The following is an 18,086-nucleotide window of genomic DNA, read 5'->3' as shown; positions in this document are numbered from 1 at the left end:
ATAGATAGATAGATAGATAGATAGATAGATAGATAGATAGATAGATAGATATGTATGTAGGTAAATAGGTGGATAGGTAGACAGATAGATAGGTAGATAGGTATATAGATGATAGATAGGTAGATAGATATATAGAAGAGGAAGTTTATTACGGGAATTGGCTCACAGGATTATGAAAGCTGAGATGCTTCATGGTCTGCTGTCCGCAGGCTGGAGAAACAGACACTGGTGGTGTAACTCAGAGTCCAAAGGCCTGAGAAGGTGGAGTTCTGATGTCCAAGGGCAGGAGAAGATGGATGTAGCAGTCCCAGAACAGAGCAAATTAGCTTTTCCTCTGCTTATTTGTGCTACCGGGGCTCTCAAAAGATTGAATGAGTTCTTCCCACACTGGGGAAGGTGGTTCTTCCTTCCTCAGTTTAACCAAGTCGAATGCCAGTCTCCTCTGGAAACACCCTTGCAGACAGATGATCAGCTATCTGTGCATCCTTTAGCCCAGTCAGGTGGACACCTAGAATTAACCATTACAGGAGGTGACGGCCCCTGCCTTGTTTGCAGGTCACCCCCACGGAGCAGGGCATGAGGGTCCTGACTCAGCTGGTGGCCACCTACCCCCAGGGCTTTAAGGTCTGGATGGGCCCCATCATTCCCGTCATCCGTTTTTGCCACCCCAACCTCATCCGGTCTGTCATCAACGCCTCAGGTACCACCTGGAACACTTGGTGGTGGGTGCTGTGGTGCATTTGAGGCCTGCAAGTCCCTCTATCCCCAAGCTCTTGTTTGACCCCTGCAGTACTCTGACCTCTCCTTTCCTTCTCTCTCAGCCATCTTCATCTTTCTTTCATGTATTCACCAATTCTCGTCTCAGCATATCCTCCCTCCATTGCCCTCTGACACCCTGTCCTGGTGTTCTGGGCTGCCCTGGGGCCCCAAGAGACTTTAACCCAAGGCCCTGTCCTGGAGGAACCCCCAAGTTTAAGGAGGTGGATGTGGATGGAGACATCCCCAACTTCATGGGGTCAAGAAAGGGCCAGAGGGAGATGGACGATAGCCCAGAGAAGAGCAAGTTCTCTGCTGGGGCAGGCTGGAAGCCTTCCTGGAGGAAGAGTTACTGGAACCATGTCTGGAACAATGAGTAGGAATGTTTGAAAGGAGAGTGCAGGGTGATGCAATTGGGCATTGTTAGTATTCAAGGCCCCTTGCCAGGTCTAGCATCACCTTGCCTGTCGCAAAGCCTAGAACAATGAGGAGGACTTGTGATTGGTGGAGGATCTGGATTGTTATTTCCATGACGATCACCTCTGGTGTGGGTCAAGTCCTTCTACCCCATCCTGTAGTTTGTCTGCCCTAAATTCATTGCTCTCCTGCTCTAGGCCCTGGGAATCTCCAAAAGGAGACTCCACCCCAACTTGGGGCCCTCTCCTTGACCCCTGTGCTTCTCATCTTGGACAGGCCAGGCTGAGCAGGGGAACAGGCAGCATCCCACAGATGATGGCTCTGGCCTCAAAATGCTGAGTGACTTTGGGCTGGTTCCCAGCTGCTGTCTCTGGTTGTTGAGGTCTCTTTCAGTTGTGAGTGGTGGAAACCCAACCTGGTGTGGTCTAAGCAAAGCAAGAGAATCTATTGATTTTAAAGTCCAGGGAGGATGGCCTTTAGGCATGGCTGGATCCAGGTCTCAAACAATGTCATTGGGAATCTGCCTTCCTCTCTTGGCTTTAGCTTTCTCCATGCCACTTTTCCTTTCAAGATGACCTTTCCTGCATGACATCAACAATGAGTCCCAGAAGCTCAATACTCATGTGAAAGCCCACATTTCCCCCAGAGTTCCCAGAAAAGGCCCATGATTTACTTGTCCTGGCCTGGATCACAGGACCAATTTTTCACCCAAACCCTGTGACTCTGATTGCCCAGTCTTGGCAGGCCTGGGTCTTCCAGAGCTACTGTTTTGGGGGCACAAAGAAGTTTGATGGTTAAGGACTCAGACCATGGGTGCAGATAGACCCAGTCTCAGGCCTCAGGCTTGCCATGTTCTGGGACTATGGGCAAGTGACTTTATCATGTACAGCCTCAGTCTCTTCATCTGGAAAATGGGATGAATGAAAGCCCAGCCCAGGGAACATGGTGTGTGGATCCACATAGGGAAATACCTTTTCTGTCTGTGTAACTGAAGGACTGGAGAGCCTGTGTGGAGGATGTGAGGAGGAAGCCCAGGGGGGGTCAGCACTGAGAGGAGGATGAGATGCTGCTTGAAATTCTCAGGGTGAGGGCCTCGAACTCCTCCCTGCAGATCCTTCTCTCTCACAGCCTAGGAGAGCTTGAACTGGGTCCTGTGTCTTTCTCTCCAGATTCACAGCTCGGAGGAAGGTCTCCTATACATACAAAGCCTGGTGTGCACCTTTGGTGATGTGTGCTGCTGGTGGGTGGGGCCCTGGCATGCAATCGTCCGCATCTTCCACCCCACCTACATCAAGCCTGTGCTCTTTGCTCCAGGTAGACACTGCACTGGCCACGCCTTGCCCACAGCTGGGGTCTCTGTGCTGCCTCCAGTGCATCGCGTGCCCACGTGCAGACAGGAGGAGCTGTGGTGGAGATGCCACTGCCTCCCTCTCCCCTGGACTTCCACCTGTCTGACCTCTGTTCCTGTTTGCTCATGTCTGAGGCGTGTCTCTATGATGGCTGTATGGGTCTGCTGTACGGCTATGTCTTGTCATGTGTATATTTTACACGTGGGTCCTGGTTACACCTGAAATATGTTATACCTGGTTACATCTGGTGTATCAATCCAACTGGGGTCATGTAGAGCTGGTCATGTGTGGGGTTTATCTGTGGCCAAGGGCATGTGGGGCATGTGAGGGCCTGTTTGGTTCTTGTCTCAGGTGCTGTTTGACATTGTCGTTTTCTCCTGCTGGTCACATCTGGGCCATGTTTGGGGCTTGTGTGAGGTCTGGGACCCAGGGTCCCTACGTGAACTGTCTGAGACATTATTTGAGTCTTGTCTGAGGCTGTGTTATAGTATGTTTGGGTCATGCCTGAGGAACAGTCTGGATCACATGTGGGCTATGTCTGGGATGTTAAAGGTACCATATTTATATTCAACCCAGAGCTTGTACGTGGAACGTGCTTTTGAGGTCATGTTAGACCATCTCATGTGCATGTTAGAGCATACTGTCTCGTGTTAGGAATTGTCATGTATTTTGTGGCCATGTCAGGACATGTGAACACATGTCAGGGTCATGTCTCATGTCCAGGTCCACGTCAGAAGATGCCATGCCAGGAGATGCCAGAGAGTGCTGGGGCAGACAGGGTGTCCTAGGTCCTTGTGAAGGCATTCTGTAGAGTGCTGAGCTGTGCTCAGGGGTTGAGGAAAATGTTGGGTCATGTAGGAGGCGTGTCAAGGCATGCTGGAGCCCCGACATAGCTTCTCTGTGCCAGGTTAGGCAGTGTCATTGTTGTACTGTGCTGCCGTAGCCTGGTCTGGTCTTCCCTCCCCTCCCCCACCCTCCCTTCTTCCTCTGCCCTTGGCCCCCTTCCTGCTATGTGGGGCTTGGAGGGGAGAAATGCAAACCTCTTGCTGGGAGCCTCCCCCCACCCCCAAAGTTCCTCCTTCACCTGCCTCCATGGCCCCTGATTATCCTCATTTATGTCAGCCGACATTGCACCAAAGGATAAGGTCTTCTACAGCTTCCTGAAGCCCTGGCTGGGTGAGTATCTGCAGGTGAACAGGGTTGGGAACAACCTGGAGGGCCAGGGGAGGGGGACGCCCTTGCTAATGGCCCTTGGCTGCACTGCTAGGGGATGGGCTCCTCCTAAGTGCTGGTGACAAGTGGAGCCGCCACCGTCGGATGCTGACACCTGCCTTCCATTTCAACATCCTGAAGCCCTATATGAAGATTTTCAATGAGAGTGTGAACATCATGCATGTAAGTTATTTGAAGCCAAGGTCCCAGCTGCAGCCTTTGGTTGGGGGGACCACAGACAGATCTGGTCTGGAATTTTGGCTCTGCTGGGTGCCATTGGGTCATTGCTCTTCCTCTCTGAGCTTTGGTTTCCTCATCTGTAAAATGGGGCTAATAATCTCTACTTAAAAGATGGTCAAGGTGATGTGATGGAGTCATGTCCCCGGTGCATAGTAGGTGCCCAGAAGGTGTCTGTTTCTATGTTTCCGTCACCCAAGCCCTTTAAACTCAAGAGGGTCACGACGACAATTGCATAGTAGCTATTGCTGAGAAGAAACAACCTGAAAGCTCATTGGTTTAAAGCAATAAAGGTTTATGAATGCGGATAAGTCTGTGGGACAGTTGGTGGGTTCTTCAGGATGTGGATGGAAGGGATCACTCATGGTACAAGAGCAGCCTGGGGTCATGTAGGCAGCCTTGCAGGTGTTGGCCGAGTTCTCTCACATGTTTGGGTTTTGGCTGGCTTTAGCTGGGACCCCTGGATGTTCCTTCCATCTGATTCTCTCCCTCCAGAAGGCGCCCCATGGTTTACAATGCAGACAGGGTTCCAGGGAGTAAGATGAGGCTTAACTTCATTAGTTATCACCTCATCATTTTTACCACATTGTATTTTGACATCAAAAGCCAATTGTCCAACACAGAATCAATGGCGGGGGGTAAAATAGGCTCTGTCTATTATTGGGAGTTGCTGAAAAACCACATTGCGAAGGGTGTGGATATGAGGAGAAGGGAAGAATTGGAGCAAAAGTTTTGTGAAGTGTTTAGATTTTTTTTAACTTTAAAATTTATGTTAAGCTATTTACTGTTTCATAAATTCTTCTGGAAGAACAAGAAACTCCTGGGTCAGAGACAAAGGATAGTTTTACTATTCATGAAACAGAGAGGAGCATGTGTTTCTTGTTAGATTGCATTTCTTCTCCAAGCCTCTCAAATCCCATGGGCTGACACAGGTGGGCTTCTATAAATGCCTGCTGACATCATATATTGCATTACAGGGAAGGGGCGTTAGGCTTAGGAATCTGTTTTTATAGCAAGCAGAAGCAGCATATCCAGGGGGTGTCCTTTATCCTCAAAGTTATTTTCTGCAAACACAACTGTGAGAAAATATTCAAGTTAAGAACATCAGTGTCTTGCATTTGTGACATGCCCAGAAAGGGTGCTCAGGACTCATGGAGGACTACCTCTACAAACATAGGGATGTTTTGGTAATCAATTTATAACAATGCAGATGAGGAAACCCAACATTTATTAAGCACTCACCATATGCCAGAAACAATGCCATGTGTCCATTCCATGACACGAGTATATATTGTCTAATTTAATTTTAAGAACTCTGTGAAGGAGAGATGATGTATTTCTGCCCCATGGCAGATGATGAAACTGCAGGTCTGAGAGATTAGGGAGCTAACCCAAGTTCACCCAGCTAATGAGTGAGCTTGGCGTGGTGGAGCAGAGTTTCTAACATGAATTATATGGCTCCAAAGCACATCATCTTAACTGTTCCTGAAGATATAGGGGAGGGTAATGAGTTGACTAATGGCACACAGAGCACAGGAGCCAGAACTGGAACTTGAACCTAGGTCTCCTAACTCCCAATCTTGGGTCTTCATCTCTTAATAGTAACAGCTTTTGCTTGCACCATAACCTGGTCCTCCCTGGGGAGGGGTCCCAGGGGAGAAGATGAAGAGGCTTATTCTGGGGAGTGCATCTTGATGGTTGGGGTTGGAGAGGTGCTCAAGGGAGCAAGGGGCCTGCCCCAGCTCTGTCCCCATCTCTGGCTAGGCCAAGTGGCAGCTCCTGGCCTCGGAGGGCAGTGCCCGTCTGGACATGTTTGAGCACATCAGCCTCATGACCTTGGACAGTCTGCAGAAATGTGTCTTCAGCTTTGACAGCCATTGTCAGGAGTAAGTTCTTGCCCAGATTCTGGGATCTTGGGCCGTGGACCCAAGGTGGATAGGTGGGGGAGGGAGGACTGAGCAGGGAAATCAGACAAACTTTCCTGGAGGAGTTTTGTTATACCTGATCATTGAAGGACTGGTATAAATTTCATCTTGAGGTTTCTAGGGACTCATTAAAACGGTTCGAACTGGTGGGTGTGGTCAGAGTGGGTCTCTGTCAGGGACTGACTGTAATGTAGCACTAAATGGAGTTAACACTGATGCAAAGAAGCTAGGGTGGAAGCTGGACCATGCACTAGTTGGAGGAGCATAAAGTCCAAGCTTTGTGGACAGCTTCAGGAAGGAGAAGGGGCAAGACTGTATACTGGGAGGGAGAGAGAGAATAGGAGCATAATGTGCAAACTATCCTCCGGGTGCCTAGCGGCATGGAGGCATGTCACAGAGATTGGATACAGGGAGAGAAAAGAGAGCCTGGAGAGTTGATTTCGTGCTGATCCCCACCCTGTATCTGTGGGGTCATCTGTTCCTGGATACTCCATTTACTGATAGGAGGTAGCTCCTGGCTGCTGGTGGGAGGTGCTCCTGGGGCTTCAGGTGTATTAAATTGTTGCCTCCCTTTCTGCCTTTATCCTGCAGGAAGCCCAGTGAATATATTGCCGCCATCTTGGAGCTCAGTGCCCTTGTGGCAAAAAGACATCAGCAGTTCTTCCTGTACATAGACTTCCTGTATTATCTCACCCATGATGGGCAGCGTTTCCGCAGGGCCTGCCGCCTGGTGCACGACTTCACAGACGCCGTCATCCAGGAGCGGCGCCGCACCCTCCCTAGCCAGGGTGTTGATGACTTCCTCCAAGCCAAGGCCCAGTCCAAGACTTTGGACTTCATTGATGTGCTCCTGCTGAGCAAGGTGGGCTTCTCTGGGATCTGAATTCAAGAAGTAGAAGGGAGCTTCATGTGAAGTGTCAGGTGAAAGAAGTTGAACTTGATCCAGAGGGCACTAGGGAGCCATGGAAGGTGATTGAGGAAGAGAGGGACAGGTCAGAGATAGGTTTTAGAGATGACTCTGTGGAGTGCACATAGCAGGGAGCTGCTAGGTTTGAAACTGACAAGTCTGAGAGTTTGCTCTATTTACAAGCTAATGAGTTAATTGGCCACATTTAAATATGTACATTTATATCTACATCTATGTCTGGATCTATGTTTATGTTTTTGCCTATGTCTTTCTATATCTTTGTCTCTGTTTGAGTTTGTGTCTCTGTCTATGACTGTGACTGTGTGTATGTCTTTGTCTTTGTCATTGGCCATATCTGTATGTCTTTGTCTGTATCTGTGTCTTTGTCTGTATCTGTGTCTTTGTCTTTATCTGTGTCTTTGTCTTTGTCTATGATTTTACCTTCCTTTCTTTCTTTCTTTCTTTCTTTCTTTCTTTCTTTCTTTCTTTCTTTCTTTCTTTCTTTCTTTCTTTCTTTCCTTCCTTCCTTCCTTCCTTCCCCTTCCTCCCTTCCTTCCCCTTCCTCCCTTCCTCCCTTCCTCCCTTCCTTCCTTCCTTCCTTTCTCTTTTCCTGTTTTTGACAGAGTCTCACTCTATCTCCCAGGCTGCAGTGCAATGGCACGATTTTGGCTCACTGCAACCTCCACCTCCTGGGTTCAAATGATTCTCCTGCCTCAGCCTCCCGAATAGCTGGGATTAGAGGCACCCACCACCACGCCAGGCTAGTTTTTTTGTAATTTTAGTTGAGAGGGAGTTTCGCTATTTTTAGTCTCGAACTCCTGACCTCGTGATCTGCCCATCTTGGCCTCCCTCAGTGCTGGGATTACAGGTGTGAGCCACCGCGCCCAGCCATATTTTTGTCTTTGACTGTGCCTGTGTGCCTGTGTCTGTTTTTGTCTGTCCATGTTTATGTCTACGAGTATTTGTGTCTGTGGATGTTTCTATGTCTACGTCTTTGTTTATGTCTATGTTTATGTGTATTTGTGTCTGTGTGTCTGTGTCTAAGTCTATGACTTTATCTATGTGTGTCTGTGTCTACGTCTGTGTGTCTATGTCTTTGTCTATGTGCATTTCTATTATGACAGACACATTAAACCTCTGAATCACAGCAGCCCATGTCTTACTCACGGCAATACTATCAGCCAGAGTAGGATTGTGGCACTGACTTTCCACCCCCAAGTCAAAGTCCTCCAAGGGCAATGCAATGTTTTCACCTGTATGTGCAGCAGAGTTTGTACCCTAGGAGAGGCACCCTACGTTATGAGTTCCAGCACAATTTCTACAGAGAGAGAGAGGGAGAGAGCGTGCGAGAGAGAGAGAAAGAGAGAGAGAGCAAGAGGAAGAAAGGGAGAGGGCACAAGCTTTGTGAGAGATTATGTGCTTTGTTCTGGATGCCATATTCCATAGACTTACAACTCAAATATCTCCAGGAAGATAAGATTCATTTACCACTGTAGAATGTGGACAAATATCTTTGAAGCAATACCTAATCTCTAATTTCCAAAGCAAATTGCCATTTAATTATCATGTAACCCAGGTTGCCAGCAACTTTTTCTCAGAAAGTTTTCATTATGCAGAAACATGAAAGCATCCGTGGGTCATTGAGTCTTCCCACTAGGGACCAAAGGAAAGGCAAGGAAGCCGGGAGGAAGTCCATGGGGTTGGCGCTCTGGCCATGGTGACCAATAGGGATCTAGGAGTGCAAGATGGGCTTGGGTTTCTGGAAAGAGGATGAATCTTCAGAGCTTGTCTCAGATTAGACTCAAGAGCCCTCAGAGGTAGTGTGGCTTTTTATGGGGGTGGGGGGTTGGGGAATTATTGCCTTCTCTCCAGGATGAAGATGGGAAGAAGTTGTCTGATGAGGACATAAGAGCAGAAGCTGACACATTTATGTTTGAGGGTGAGGGCCCCTGTGTGGGGCTAGAGTGGGGACTTGGATCTCTTCATTCCAGGAACAGGGTGGGTGGACCCCTCACACTTCCCATCCCCCTTTCCCAATCTTCCCTGAGGCCCAAAATGCATGGTTGCTGTCCACCCTTGGGTGCTGAAGCAGCCCTGAGACCCAAGCCTGTCTTGCTGCCCCCCAGGCCATGACACCACGGCCAGTGGTCTCTCCTGGGTCCTGTACCACCTTGCAAAGCACCCGGAATACCAGGAGCGCTGCCGGCAGGAGGTGCAAGAGCTTCTGAAGGACCATGAGCCTAAAGAGATTGAATGGTGAGTGCAGGTGCTGTTGCCCTGTTCCTGAGCCTCTCTCATTGACTCTGTTCCCCAGGTGGGAAGGGGAGGAGGGGTTGTTTTTGTTGATTCTGCCACTGTTGCTTAGTGGGAATAGGAGCAGAGGACCACAGGCAGGACTTAATACCCAGCCTGACTGTCTGGGGAAAGGTTACCGGCCCTTAGAACAGAAAGACCTGGGCTTCTGAGAGAACTGGTGATGATATGTGAGGACAGATAATACCACTTAGCACATGTTCAGCAAATGAACTTCCCCTCCACTCTCTTCCTTTTCTCCCAGAAATATCATTTTTTTCAAACATCTTCAGTTGTTGAATGTTTGCTCTGCTGTTCCCTAATTCCTACCCTTCTGTCCAGTCCAGGGATTTATAAGGGAGACCTGGGGGTAAAAGTCATCCTTTCTTGTCCAGAACAACTGCATCGTCCTCATTCAGCAAACGCTCCCACACTACATTCCCACGCCCACATCTGTGCACAGCATCTTTCTGTGCTCTGGAGACCTGGGAAGGACCCAGCCCAGAGATCTGTTTTCCAGATGCTCCCAGCCTGGTGGGGGAACTGTCCCTGGGCAGGACACTCCCAGCCTACGTGGGCAGGGATGGGGTTTACAGTAAGAGAAGCAGGACTAGGGGGGTATAGAAAGTGTCTCAGTTGAGAGCCCGAATAATGATCAATCGATGATTGGGTACATTTGGGGAGCGGTGCTCTAGGTTAAGAAGACCACCTGGGGTCTTCGGGGGAGGAAGAGAGAGAGAGAGCAGGGTCAGGACAGAAAGGAGGAGAAAGGGAGAGAGAGGAAAAGACTGAGTTGTGGGTTGTGGTGAGATGATAAAACTGGAGATGGTAGCAGGGGCTTGCTGTGGAAGCCTCGTGGAAAATGTTAATGGCTTCAGTTTTAGCCCAAGGGCAATAAGGAGCCATGAGAAGTGTTTGAGCAGGGGAGGGACAGGTCACATCTGGGTACCGGGAAGATCTTTCTAGGGCTAGTGTGGAGGGCGTACTGGAGAGGACCAGCTATAGAATGAGGGCACAGTGGGGACATTCTAAGGCCTGAGCCAGGCCAGGCGCTGGAGGAAGGAGAGGAAGCACTGGAATGGACGGGTATCTTGGATTCAGTGTCCTCCCGTCCACGCCTTTGCCCAGCACAGCAGTCCTGGGAGGGAAATAAATATTTTCATGCTTTTAAAATAAAGAATATTTTTGCAATTTTATTTTTTAAAACATATTTTTATTGATGCATAATAGATGTACATAGTTTTGAAATAAATGTGATAATCTAATACATGCATATAATTGATAAAGATCAAGTCAGTGTACTTGGGATATCCATCGCTTGAAATGTTTGTCTTTTCTTTATGCTAGAAATGTAACTAACACAAGCAAACTATTTTGGAATGTAGAGTACATACTGTAAACTATAGTGAGCCCAGTGATCTCTCGAGTGCTAGGTCTCATTTCTCCTATCAAACCTCATCTTTGTACCCATTAATCAACTTTTTCTCATCCTTCCCTCCCCTCTGCCAACCTATCTTCTTTTTTCATGAGATCCACTTTATCGGCTCCCACATATGAGTGAGAACATGTGATATTTGTCTTTCTGTTTTTGGCTTATTTACTTACCACAATGACCTCCAGTTCCATCCGTGTTGCCACAGATGACAAAATTTCAGTCTTTTAAATGACTGAATAGTATTCCATTGTGTATACACACTACATTTTCTTTATCCATTCATCTATTGATGGACACTTAGGTCGAATCCATATTTTGGCTGTTGTGAATAGTGCTGCAATAAACACAGAAGTACAGATATCTCTTCAACAGATTCATTTTCTTTCTTTGGGATAGAAATTTCTTGTCTTTCTTTTCAGTAGTGGATTTTCTGGGTTATACGGTAGTTCTAGTTTTAGTTTCTTAAGGAACCTCTGTGCTGTTCTCTGCAGTGGCTACACTAATTTATATTCCCACCCACAGTGTGAGAGTACCCCTTTCTCCATGTCCTCACCAGCATCTATCGTTGCCTTTTTGATAAAAGCCATTTTAACTGGGATGAGACAATATCTCATTGTGGTTTTGATTTGCATTTCTCTGAAGATTAGTGACATTGAGCATTTTTCCATCTACCTATTGGCCATTTGTATGTCTTCTTTTAAGAAATGTCTATTCAGATCTTTTGTCCATTTTAAAGTCAGATAATTTGGTTACTTTTCCTATTGAGTTGTCTGAGCTGCTTATATATTCTGGTTATTAATCGCTTGCCAGATGGGTAATTTGTATTTTCTGCCATTCTGTGGGTTGATTCTTCACTTTGTTGATTGTTTCCCTTGCTGTGCAGAAGCTTTTGCCTTTGATATAACCTCATTTCTCTATTGCCTGTGCTTTTGAGGTCTTACATAGAAAATCTTTGCGCAGACCCAAGTCCTGGAGTATAAAACCAGGATTTCAAGCAAAATTATATGTGTAGTTAAAAAAAATGGTCAAAAGACTTTATGACTAAAATGAAGTTCCTTTTTAAGCTCCACCTTAGTGGTGACTACAGTCAACAGTTTTCTGTGTATTCTTCTAGAAAATGGCTATCCTAATGCCAACATTTATATGAACTCACACTGTGACTTTTATTTATATGAACATGTACTGTGCTTTTCTTTGTAAATGAAAGTTCACAAAATAGACACAGGTCTGCATATTATCTCTGAGATCTTTTATTTTTCTCAAAATATAAATTTTAGGCCGGGCGCGGTGGCTCAAGCCTGTAATCCCAGCACTTTGGGAGGCCGAAACGGGTGGATCACGAGGTCAGGAGATCGAGACCATCCTGGCTAACACAGTGAAACCCCGTCTCTACTAAAAAAATACAAAAAACTAGCCAGGCGAGGTGGCGGGCACCTGTAGTCCCAGCTACTCAGGAGGCTGAGGAAGGAGAATGGCGTAAACCCAGGAGGCAGAGCTTGCAGTGAGCTGAGATCTGGCCACTGCACTCCAGCCTGGGTGACGGAGCGAAACTCCACCTCAAAAAAAAAAAAAAAAAAAAAATATATATATATATATATATATATAAATTTTGGAAAATGAGTGTTTTTAAATTTGTTCTTTGTCTTTGACAAGTTTTAATTATATATGTTTACAGGTACAATATGATGTTATGATATATATATGATATATGTATACATATATCAACATAGAAATGAGCTGAATAAACTATACAGCACTCAGAAAAAAATAGCATTAAGGCACCCTGTTGAGTGAAAAAAAGTTACAAATATATACATAAGTACATGTAAAACAGCAAAAAGTATATGGATACATATTTATAAAAATGAATGATTTATAGGTGGATGATGGAGAGATAGATGATTGATGGATAGATACTTTGATATATGTATATGATATATGTATGATATATGATATATATATGATATATGATATATATATTATATACAACCTGAAATTATTAAATCGAGGTACTGAACAAATCCATCATTTCATGTATTTATCATTTTTGTGTTGAGTACATTTGAAGTTCACTTTCTTAGCAATTTCAACTAATACAATACATTGTTTACTAAAGACACCAGGCTGTGCAGCAGATCTCAAAAACTTATTCCTGTTGTCTAACTGAAGCTTCTACCCTTTGACCAACATTTCACCCTTCTCTGTCCCTCCCCCAGCCCTGGCCTCTGGTAACCACTGTTCTATCCCTATTTCTATGAGCTTGACTATTTTAGTCAAGATAAGTAAGATAAGATTATTTAGCCAAGAAAAGTAAGATCATGTGTGTTTGTCTTTCTGCACCTGGCTTACTTCACTTAGCATAAGTTCCTCCAGGTTCTTCCATGTTGTGGTAAATGAGACAATTTTTTCTTTTTTAAAGGCTAAATGGGATTCCATTGTGTATATATATATATACCACATGGGAAAAGAGCATTAAGTTACAAAACAAATGATACAAAAGAGTTCTTCTTGTACCAAATGAGACATTACAAATAAGACTAGGGTTTTCCTTGACAATCCTGCCACCCTACCTAAGCCTTTCTCATTCTCCAAAGGTGTCTCTAGAGCCATAGATTTGTTATCTATCTATCTATCTATCTATCTATCTATCTATCTATCTATCTATCTATCTATCTCTGTATCTATCTATGTAACTATGTCTCTATCTTCTATTATCTATCTCTACTTATCAATCTACATATTATCTATGTATCTATCTATATCATCTATTTATCATCTATCTATCCATCAATCATCTGTCTCTCCATCATCTATGAATCATTCATTTTTGTAAATATATATCCATATACTTCTTACTGTTTTACATGTACTTATGTATATATTTGTAACTTTTTTTCACTCAACAGGGTGACTTAATGCTATTTTTTTCTGAGTGCTGTATAGTTTATTCAGCTCATTTCTATGTTGAAGACGACATTAAACATTTTCAATTATAGTAGATATTTCCAATTTGCCTTCCTGAGTGTCTGTACTCTGTACTGATTTACCTTCTAACCTGCAGTATGTGATGAGACTAGTGATCCCTATTTCCTCTTTTTGTGTAGCTGTATAGTATTCCATTGTGTGGCTGTTTATCTAAACATTTTCCCATCGATGTATATTTGGCTTGTCTCCAAACTTTTGCTAAACTGGATGTGATGCAGTCAGCATGTGTGCACAGTGACCATTCCTTATATGTATAAGCATCACTGCAGGACAAATTCTCTAAAGTGCAATTGCTGAATCAAAGACCATTTGCACTGTACAATTATTTTTTTTTGAGATACTTTCACTCTTGTTGCCCAGGCTGTAGTGCAATAGTGTGATCTCAGCTCACTGCAATCTCCGCCTCCCAGGTTCAAGCAATTCTCCTGCCTCAGCCTCCCGAGTAGCTGGGATTACAGGTGTCTGCCACCATGCCTGGGTAATTTTTTTGTAGAGATGGGGTTTCACCATGTTGGCCAGGCTGGTCTCGAACTCCTGACCTCAGGCGATCTGCCTGCCTCAGTCTCCCAAAGTACTGGGATTACAGGCATGAGCCGCTGTACAATATGATTGCAAATCCTTTACTATTAGCTGAGTTTTATGGCACAAACTTTCCCATAACTTTACCAATAGTACTATTGTATTACTGAATTTTAAATCTGGGCCAATCTTCATATTTCTTCTTTTGATGGACATTTAAAAAAATAAGAGTGAGACTGAACATCTCTTGCACGTACTGATGTTATTTGCTTTCTTTTTATGGAACTGACTTTCTTATTATTTTTCCTCTTTTTCTTTGGACTGTTTAAAAGTATTTACTTTTAAGAATGTGTATTAAGATTGATTTTTTTCTGCCTTGTGTTGCAAAATATTGCCTTTTAACTTTCGGAAGGTACTTTGGATTAATTTCTATGGCTTTAAGTTGGTTCACATGTTTCTTTCACAACTGTAAAATCTGTCCATTTCCCAGGATTTTGTTTGGGGTGGGTGGGGGCCCCTTTACCAAATGTGAAGTTTTCACTTATTCTCATGTCTTTTTCTGAGCTCTTTGTACTGTTCCATGGGTCTGTTTTCTTGTTTCTGCAACAGTGCCACACTGTTTTTATTCCTGCGACGTTGTAACAATTCTTTTAAAAAGTTTATGTCGTTACAGGGAGAAAACGTCTCACTTGCAAACTAAGAAGCTAAGAGTTGTGCCTTTGCTCCCTTAATAAGGATTGGGGCTGGGTGTTTCCTTAGGGACGACCTGGCCCAGCTGCCCTTCCTGACCATGTGCATCAAGGAGAGCCTGCGGTTGCATCCCCCTGTTCCTGCCATCTCCCGCTGCTGCACCCAAGACATTGTGCTCCCAGACGGCCGGGTCATCCCCAAAGGTGCCCACAGCCTCAGGGGGAGGAGCCTCCTGGGTAGGAAGAGGAGCCCCTCAGGCAGGGGCACTTGTCCTGACGGCCCCCTTCTCTCCCACAGGTGTTATCTGCCACATCAGTGTTCTCGGAACCCATCACAACCCAGCTGTGTGGCCAGACCCTGAGGTGTGGGGCCCCCCTCCCTCCCTCTGTTTTTGTCCATTCCAAGGCTCCTAGAGGAGGGGGCAGGATTTTGATCAGGAGAATCCAAGATCACCTCCCTCCAAGACACACACAACTGTCTGTTTCTCCAAGGCTGGTGGACCTGGGAGACTCCACCCAGCAACCCTTCTTGGTCTCACCTCCAGGTCTACGACCCCTTTCGCTTTGACCCAGAGAACATCAGGGAGAGGTCACCTCTGGCTTTTATTCCCTTCTCGGCAGGACCCAGGTAAGGGCGGCCTGTGTCTGAGATGGGTCCGGGTTGATGGGTGCAGGGGTCTGGGCATGACAGTGGGGAGAAGCGGGACACTGTAGATGGTCCCAGTTCCAGCTCTCCTTCCCTCACCTCCTCTGGAGTTTATGGGAAAAGGTCCATAGAGTAGGGTTGGGTTGGTCCTAGACGGGTCTGTGGTGTGCTCAGAGCCCGCTCCCACCCCACCTTGGTCTAGGCTAGGGGCTGGAGCTGGGCTAGGCTTGCAGGATATGCAAGCCCACATGGGGATCCAGGCACGGATACCCACTCTCTATTCCTCAAACTGACCTGGGCGGGGTTGGGTGTCCCAGGCCCGGTTTTCAGCTTGAGGGGGCCAGGTTGGGGCTCCTGGGTGCAGTCAGAGTTTCCACCCCTCTCCCCAAGGAATTGCATCGGGCAGGCGTTCGCGATGGCGGAGATGAAGGTGGTCCTGGCGCTCACGCTGCTGCGCTTCCGAGTCCTGCCGGACCACACGGAGCCGCGCAGGAAGCCGGAGCTGGTTCTGCGAGCAGAGGGCGGACTTTGGCTGGGGGTGGAGCCCCTGAACTGAGTTCTGCAGAGACTCACTCTGACCCCATTAAAATGACCCCTGATTCATCTAAAGTGAAGCATAGAATTACCCTATGACCCTATTCCACAATCCTGTATTGCATCCTAGATATCTATTCAAAATAATTGAGACAGGTGTTCAAACAAAAAGGCGCTTGTGCATGAATGTTCATGGCAGCCTTATTCACAGTGGTCAAACGATGAAAACAACCCCAAGGTGTGTATTACCAGATGAAAGGATAAACAAAATGTGGTCCATCCATACAATGGAATATTACACAGCCATAAAAAGGAATGAAGCAGTGATCCCTACTACACTGTGGATGAACCTTGAATACATGATACTGAGTGAAAGACATCAGATGCAAAAGGTCACACAGTGTGCGGTCCTTTTATATGAAATTTCCAGAACAGGCCAATCTGAAGAGATGTATAGCAGATTGGTGGCTTTCAGCAGCTGTGGGAAGGTGGGACTGAGGAGCGACTGCTAATGAGGATGGGGTTTCCTCCTGGGATGGTGAAAATGTTCCGGACCTAGATAGTGACGAAGGTAGCACGACATTGTGAGTGCACTAAATGCTGTTGAATTGGACACTTTAGAATGGTTGAAATGGTGATTTTCATGTGAATTCTACCTAAAAATGCTATTGTAGCTCATATATTCTTTTTTCTATCTGGATTATTCACACAGCAATATGTTGTGAGCATCTTTCCATGCCGTTAAATCATCTTAGGAAACATTATTTTGTGTTCTTCAAAATGTGTATGTTAAATATTCAAATCAGTCTTAAATGTTTTAAAAGATGTAATTTTAGAAAATAATGTAAAAGGGTTTTGTCTCAGTTTGTAAGATTTCTTTTCATGCACATTAGTGGCTTGAGGTATCATTATCAGTTAGAAATCGAGTTATTCTTCATGAAATGACTTTTGAAGATCTTATTTTTATACCAATAGATGCACAAATATTCCTGTAAGATACAGGTGTGGTTAGACACTTTTCTAGAACAGGTATGCCCTGCAAACTCCACAGACACTGATTGTTTTTGTCCTATTAACAAATAGACCACTGAGAAGGGAGAAGGTGACATTTTAGCTTTCCCAGGTAAAAGTGGTTTTCATCCTCACACCAATTTTATGGAGTGGACGTTAACTCTCTTGCTCAAGGTCACTCAGTGAGTGGCAGAGTGGGAATAAATCTGGTTCATTTGGCATCAGTGGTCATGCCTTATCCTACCACAGAAGTGATTTTCAAAGTGACCCTCTGCCCTAGGCACATCAGATCACCTGGGGACCACTCCAGAGTGAGTAGACGAGACTTTGATAGGGGGTGCCTAATTTTTTTTTTTTTTTTTTTTTTACCCCAGGACTAGCACATTTGCCCAGGCTGGAGTGCAGTGGCACAATCTCGGCTCATTGTAACCTCCACCTCCCAGGTTCAAGTAATTGTCCTGCCTCAGCCTCCCAACTAGCTGGGATTACAGGCACCTGCCACCACACCCAGCTAATTGTTGTATTTTTAATAGAGACAGGGTTTCACCATGTTGGCCAGACTGGTGTTGAACTCCTGACCTCAGGTGATCTGCCCACATCAGCCTCCCAAACTTTTGAGATTACAGGTGTGAGCCACCACGCCTGGCCCTAAATTTTTAAATGTAATATTGTGGACATGAAATACATTCACTCATGTAAAAAGTTAAATGCACAGTGAGAAGTACTGGTGCTACATATGTCCTTCCTCTGCCCATTTTCTCCCTCTTTAATAAAGATAAACACTTTTACTCTCTGAGTATCCTTTCATTTATTTAGGCAAACAATACATGTAGTTAGTAACCCTCTGCCTCGTCCTCAAATTAGGTTAAATTTTCAGAAGTAAAACTTTGTTCTATTGGGTGCACAGTTCTGAGTTTTCACAAATGGCTAGAGTCGTGTACCCATCACTACCATAGCCACCCTTTGCAGTAGAAAGCTTTCTTCCATCCCTAACCCCTGGCAGCCACAGGGGTTCCCTTCTCTTCTCTTCCCCTCCCCTACTTTCCCCTCCTCTTCCCCTTCCCTTCCCCCACCAGTTCCCCTCCCTTTCCGCACCCGTTCCCCTCCCTTTCCCCTCTCCTTTCCTTCCCTTCCCCTCACCTTCCCCTCCCCTCCCCTCCCTTTCCCCTCCC

The 18,086-nt window shown here is 45.7% G+C and overlaps 1 protein-coding gene across 2 annotated transcripts in view; it reads left to right on the top strand.

Annotated features, from left to right (window-relative positions):
* The window catches only part of LOC111554233 (cytochrome P450 4F3), a 19,425-nt gene extending 2,659 nt beyond the window's left edge, over positions 1-16,766 (top strand). Inside the window, exons 3-13 of one of the 2 annotated variants that reach the window (XM_026457001.1) lie at positions 2,343-2,487; positions 3,645-3,698; positions 3,790-3,917; positions 5,736-5,857; positions 6,488-6,758; positions 8,676-8,742; positions 8,930-9,059; positions 14,794-14,927; positions 15,022-15,086; positions 15,269-15,351; positions 15,760-16,766. In XM_026457001.1, coding sequence (XP_026312786.1) covers positions 2,343-2,487; positions 3,645-3,698; positions 3,790-3,917; positions 5,736-5,857; positions 6,488-6,758; positions 8,676-8,742; positions 8,930-9,059; positions 14,794-14,927; positions 15,022-15,086; positions 15,269-15,351; positions 15,760-15,925 — 1,365 coding nt within the window. In that variant the 3' untranslated portion in view covers positions 15,926-16,766. Of the gene's footprint in view, positions 1-555; positions 701-2,342; positions 2,488-3,644; positions 3,699-3,789; positions 3,918-5,735; positions 5,858-6,487; positions 6,759-8,675; positions 8,743-8,929; positions 9,060-14,793; positions 14,928-15,021; positions 15,087-15,268; positions 15,352-15,759 lie in introns of both variants that reach the window. The other variant, XM_026457002.1, reaches the window with a different exon arrangement.
* The last annotated feature ends 1,320 nt before the right edge of the window (positions 16,767-18,086 follow it).

This window comes from Piliocolobus tephrosceles, chromosome 21, assembly GCF_002776525.5.
Source record: "Piliocolobus tephrosceles isolate RC106 chromosome 21, ASM277652v3, whole genome shotgun sequence".
NCBI classification, from domain to species: Eukaryota; Metazoa; Chordata; class Mammalia; order Primates; family Cercopithecidae; genus Piliocolobus; species Piliocolobus tephrosceles.
This window is presented reverse-complemented; position numbering and strand designations above follow the sequence as displayed.